Consider the following 6,156-nt stretch of genomic DNA (forward strand, 5'->3'; position numbering starts at 1 on the left):
TGATCAAGTTTCAGCCATAGCTTGCACCAACCTAAAAGCTCGATGGTTTGTTTCTTCTTTTGTGGCACATCTCTCAATGATAAACCAAATAATATTGATATATCCCATTTTTTTCTTCTTTTTCTCATTGTCAGCATTTTTTCTCTTTTCTTCTTTGTTTTTCATGGGAATATATCAACATTACTTGATTTCCTTGAATTACTCTATCATTGGTGCATCAGAATGGGTATGACGACTCTCCCTCGCTTAAATTCTGCTCGTCCTTGAGCTGATCTTCATTGACGAAGCGGCGTCTAATGACTATCTTCAAAATGCAACCATAGTAACATGTGCAATGGCTCAACGAGAAACTCAATCATGGGTTGTGGTCGAGTATGGACAAAACACACAAGATATTTGGCTTTGGGGGATATCCAAGGAAATTTTCACTAATTCCAAAATAGAAAGAGGCAATGCATGGATAAAGTGGTTAGCAAACAAAGATAAACACAAATGAATGACCAGCTTAAAGTTTCATACCAAAAAGAGAATACAATCTTGACTTAACTCACTTCATTAAAAGGCACAATGAAAAAGGTTTATCATAAGATCATTTTGTGGCTATGGTAGGTATGATTGTCGACAGAAACTAATCATTCTAAGGCAGTGAGATATTAGCATTTTTAAAAGACAACTGGGTTTTTAGGATGCTTAGTCAAAAATCTATTTATGAATGACTCAAAGAATACGGGGCCTTAGGGCCTGTTTGTTTCAGGTAGAGACTGTGAAAAGCATCTTGTAGATTTTGGATTGTATGAAGCTCAATTGTAAGAAACTGGATTGTACAATCTGCAGAAGCTGGTAGAACCCAGATAGTTGGATTGTTACAATCTAAGAGCTGGATTGTAATGAGGGCATGTTTGTTTCAGCTTGCAGATTGTGAATCGCAATCCACAATCTCTAGCTGAAACAAACAGGGTCTTCACGCAGTTTGTGGTGCATTGCACGGTTCCTGATGGCTTCAGTGGCTTCAACATAGTGCAGGACTGCTTGGTCTAGATCTCGATGCACTGTCGCTGTCTCCCCCATATAGTTGAACACCTGCTCGGTTGAAGCGCTGCCATTTTCGTCCTCAATTATCATGTTGTGCATAATGACACATGTTGTCATTATGTTCTGCAGTGTGCTTTGATCCCAAACTCTAGCAGGTCTGCGGATTATGGCAAACCCTGACTGCAAGACACCAAATGCACGTTCCACATCCTTGCGGATAGCTGCTTGCATGGCGGAGAAATGGACACTCTTGTTGCCTCTTGGTGCTGAAATTGCCTTCACTATGGTGGCCCATTTGGGGTAAATGCCGTCGCCGAGGTAGTACCCCATGTCGTACCTGTTACCATTAACTGTGTATGACACGTTTGGCGCAGTCCCATCGGTAAGCCTGGTAAAAATGTTAGACCGGTGCAAAACATTTATATCATTGAGACTACCAGACATCCCAAAGAAAGCATGCCATATCCACAAATTGTACGACGCAACCGCCTCCAAAACTATGGAAGGCTTGCGAGTATGGCCCGTATAAGCGCCATGCCATGCTTTCGGACAGTTCTTCCACACCCAATGCATGCAGTCGATGCTCCCCAGCATCCCGAGGAACCCTCGCCGCTTGCCTTCGGCCAAGAGGCGAGCAGTATCTTCTGCAGTGGGAGCCCGGAGATATTCATCAGAGAAAAGCACAACAATAGCCTCGACAAACTTCCTCAAGGCTAGCATACTCATCAACTGCGTCGGAACTAACTCCGTACGCTAGTTGACGGATTGCCGCAGTCATTTTTTGTAGGGGGCTTAGGCCGAGCTTCCCGGTTGCATCCCTCCTCTGTCGAAACCATGGGTCATGCTGCTCCACAGCGGCCGCTATTCTCAAGAACAATCAGCGAGTCATCCGAACAATCAGCGAGTCATCCGTTGCTGTGCCCGCTCACACCCTTTTTCACCGAGCTGGAGACGCGGTGTGTCGATGACAAGTGGAGCGGGCTGCTCGTCACGCGCTCGACCGCGGCGGGTGGAGCTACGACCTCACGTTCTAGTACCTCGACTACAACAACGGCTACCGCTTCATCACCGGCTGGAAGGTGTTCCTCCAAGTGAACAGCCTAGAGCTGGACGGCGAGGGCAGGTTCCCGTGCGGCAGCCGAGCACGATTTAGCTTTCAATCCCCTTGACTCCTTATAGATCTGAGCTATTGGAATATACTTAGTCTGTAAACTTTGTGGATTGAGATTCAGGAGATTTTGGATAATTTTTGATGGGGATCAAATGTATTTTTGTCTTGAGACTTTAGTTCTTGATGGGGAAACTTTGTGGATTGAGATGAGTCGATTTGAGCGGCGACAGGAGCACGGCGGCGGTGGCAGCGATAGGAGCAGCAGCCGAACTAGCTCTTTTATTTTTATTTTTTGGCTCAGGAACATTTTTTAGTGTCAGTTGGAGGCACAATCCGACACTGAAAAGAACTTTCAGTGCCGGTTCTAGCCCGGTACTGATAGTTTTTGACTATCAATACCGAGTAAAGAGTGCCGGTTGAAAAATCGATACTGAAATTATTTTTTAACGGGCACTGATATGTTATTTTGTGGTAGTGAAATTGGCACCAGAGGAAGAAATTATGAGTATTTGAAGTAACTATTATAAATTAATATAGCAAGGTAAGTCATCTCTCTGGTATGTAAGAAGACGTTGTCTGAAAGTGACACGTGGTTGTCTTCTTCTAGAAATTTTTCTTAATGACATGGTTGTTTCCATGCGGATCAAACATCGTGCAATAGCTATCTATACGTACCGTACCCGGCACACTGCTGCACGCGGCTGTACTCGCGGGTTCTGCTCTGCCCTCCACGTACAAGGTGGGTTACTGTGACAGGACGCCTACGTTCCAAACTTGTAGAAAAGATTCCTCTCCCGTTTCCTCTTCACTCATCTCTTCTAGAATATCATCGCTTTGACACCTCCGTGTCCCTGTACAGAACCACTATGTGTATGCAGTCCTTTTTCGACTTAACTACGAAGTCCTATCACACGGATAGTTTCCGCGGTTGCTATAGACTTCACTGCTTTGCCACATGTTCCAAGTCTTCTTACGCGTCTAATTGTCTTATCACCCTCAGTTTCCGAGGTGTCCCTCTCACAAAGTCTTATATATGGTCACAGCCGGTAGAATTGTTTCACAAACTGTTTCTTTTATGGTGTTGTGTTGATTCCTGGTGCGACTTCCTTACTACAACCCTACAACTAGCTCCAACTCCTCCAGGTTGTGATTTCCTCTACGCTCGCACTACAAGTTTGAATGATTGATTATATATATGCACATGTACTAATATATATATCAATTTCTCTTACTTTCCTTGCATGCAGGATAATCGATCTACATATTGTTTTGATCGATCCTAATGGCAGAGATGGTGAGTTCCGCAGTGGTCCAGGAGGCAGTTAGCCAAGTCCTATCTAGCATAAGGGACAAGTACGAGTGGAAGTCAAATGCAAAGGAGCACATGGAGAGGATGGAGATGGCGCACATCAAGCTGGAGGCCGCCCTCGAGACATCCGACAAGTGGAACGTCACAAGCGCGCCATTGCTGCGTTGGCGGAGCAAGCTCAAGCGCGCTGTGCAGGAGTGCGACGACACACTGCGGAGGTGCAAGCCGCGCTCTCAGGGAGAAGCGGAAGGGACGGAGCACGGGGTAAGGAGCTCCACCTTTCCTAAACGGATTGCTCACACTGCCAAGTCGTTCGTTTCCTCCATCTTTAATCGCGGCGACGACGAGCTGAGCGGATCCACCGTTCGGCGATTCGAGTGGTTCGCAGACGGTGCTAGTGAGTTTTTGAGATATGTGGAGCTTGGTGGCACACCACGCCAATACATGTTCTTCGACCCTCTTGTGCGCCATCTTCTCGCAGGCAAAGGAACAGAGTATAGCTTTGTTCGCGGGGGCCAACACCTCTCGTTTTTGCTCGGGCCCTTCAGTCCTCCCGAGCATGGGATAGAGGGTAGGCTGAAATTTTTCTTCGAAGATGGTAATGCGCCAGAGAATAATTTCCTTCTTGGTCTTCACTTTAGACTTTCCGAGAGTACCGACATAGTTGGGGTTGTAGTTAGATGCCTGCAGCTGTTTACGCCTCACTTGAGGTCCACTTCTGAGACTGTGAAGACAAAGCTCACCCAGCTACCAACGCAAGACTTCTACTGGGCGCCATATATTGATTCAAGCCTTAAGAAACACTGGAACAATCTTCACAACATATTTTGTAAATGGTTTCGGCCAGATCCGCTTTGTTGCCAGCAACATGATCATCGGCACATGCAGAGCTATGCCGGTAGCAACACAAGCTCATCATCAGAATCATTTCCATGTGATATATACTTGGAACCAGTTACCGAAGTGTTTTTGCTGGGCCACGTCCCACTGTCACCTGGGTACAACAAACAGAGGGCGGTCGTCGACGGCGAAACATGCCCGGTGAGAGATGTTCCATACCTGAAACTGGGAGGACTCTTCTCGCCGCATGCTTCTGCTGATGATTTGTTGCCTGCAGTTGGGGGTTCAGCGACAGAGATGCTCAACGGGGAGGCCGCGCAACGTGGCTTGTATGCAAACATTTCCTTTGAACAGCTGGGCGAGATCATGCTACCCAAGGCGGTAGATTGCCTTTGCCAGAATGCGGGAGCGACCTCGTATCAGATGCTGTGGAAGTCCAAGCACGGCGGCGCATACCTTCGGGTCCAGAAGACCGCATGGCGAGCAACCAGTCGGAAAGGTAGGGGACGAAACCGTCTGAAACGGTGGGGCGGAGTGCGCCGAGGAATCACTGAGTTCCTCGGCTCGTGGGTTGCGCACGCGCCTGCCCAGCTGCAGGGCTCAATCTTAGACTGGATAAAAAAAGAATCAGTAATGCAGTTAGCACTTGATTAGAAGTAGTTAGTCTATCAACCTGTGCATCTACACGGGCTAGCCATTTCAGCAGACCGTGTGTATTAAAAGAGTCTGTCTAGTTGTTTGTTTGTTGACAGATTTTTGTTTCAAAATCTGTCATTTTTTTTTCCAATTATATAGCGTCACATGGAGAATTTGAATGATTTTTTGTGTCAAATATATCAGATTTTCCTAGACCGAATTCAATAATCTTAACAGATCGGCCCGCAAATTATAAACAGATTCACAAATTAATATGCTGATCGGGCTCACACAACACAGATAGATAAAACCGTCCTATATACAAAAAGAGTCACACAAAAAATGCCTACATAAACACAGCAAACGAGTATAAAAAAAGCCCATAGCAAAAAATGAAAAACCCCAAAAAAATACTCCTCCCTCTCCTGGCTGCGCACAAACATAGTAAAAAAAAAGCTTCACAGCAATGGAGGAAGAAGAGAATAGAATGGAACCTAGAGAAGATGACGATACAAAGAAAAAAAAAAGTAAACCAAGTTCAATTCTACAGCACTGCGCCAATTCAAGTACAAATGTACATCACAGAGATAGCTATTCAAACTGAATATGTGAAGTAACCATATAAAACACTGAATCTTTCTCTATGTATGAAACACAAATAAAGCTACATGTATATTACATAATCTTCTCTCTGTTATAGAACAGATAAAGGAAGACATGAAGACATGAAGAATATATCACACAGATAAAAAGCTACATGTATTCCACTGAATATATGACGGAAGACATGAAGAATATATCACACAGATAAAAATGTACATATATATTATAGAATAAATAAATATCATAGAGATACATACACATAAACTAAAAATATGAGGGGAGACAAGAATAGCATATTTCAGATAAACAAAAGTGAAATATAACAGATAAAGCTACATGTATATGACAGAGATATGTATACTTAGATGCACTGATAGACTGAAGGTAGAGAAATACAGAGAGATTGAAAGAGATAAAAAGAAAGATATATCTATACTATACCCCTATATAATGCACCAGTTCAACTTTTTTTTACGTCCACACAACTTTTGACATCCACACAGATGATCAATCCTCTATCCACCCCGATCTGTATACGCGAAAAACCTACTTCCTCAAAATGAAGCGCTCAGATTTCTTCTCCTATTACTTCATCAAATCCTGAAGCCTAAAATACCCGGTTCGT

General features: G+C 44.4%; 2 protein-coding genes across 3 annotated transcripts; one reads left to right on the forward strand and one right to left on the reverse strand.

Annotated features, from left to right (window-relative positions):
* Positions 1-939: 939 nt before the first annotated feature.
* LOC133886470 (uncharacterized) lies at positions 940-1,758 on the reverse strand. The gene has a single exon (XM_062326165.1). The coding sequence runs from the start codon at positions 1,756-1,758 to the stop codon at positions 940-942; it is 819 nt and encodes a 272-aa protein (XP_062182149.1).
* A 1,386-nt stretch (positions 1,759-3,144) lies between these two features.
* Positions 3,145-5,141, forward strand: LOC133887408 (uncharacterized). Of its 2 annotated transcripts, XM_062327348.1 has the most exons (3): positions 3,145-3,286; positions 3,391-4,493; positions 4,570-4,824. In XM_062327348.1, exons 2-3 carry the CDS (start codon positions 3,426-3,428, stop codon positions 4,675-4,677), a joined length of 1,176 nt encoding a protein of 391 aa, XP_062183332.1. In that variant the 5' UTR covers positions 3,145-3,286; positions 3,391-3,425; the 3' UTR covers positions 4,678-4,824. The 2 variants fall into 2 exon arrangements, with proteins under 2 accessions (XP_062183332.1, XP_062183331.1); XM_062327347.1 differs by having other exon boundaries at positions 3,391-5,141.
* Positions 5,142-6,156: the final 1,015 nt, after the last annotated feature.

The sequence above is a fragment of the Phragmites australis genome, chromosome 12 (assembly GCF_958298935.1).
Source record: "Phragmites australis chromosome 12, lpPhrAust1.1, whole genome shotgun sequence".
Classification (NCBI taxonomy): Eukaryota; Viridiplantae; Streptophyta; class Magnoliopsida; order Poales; family Poaceae; genus Phragmites; species Phragmites australis.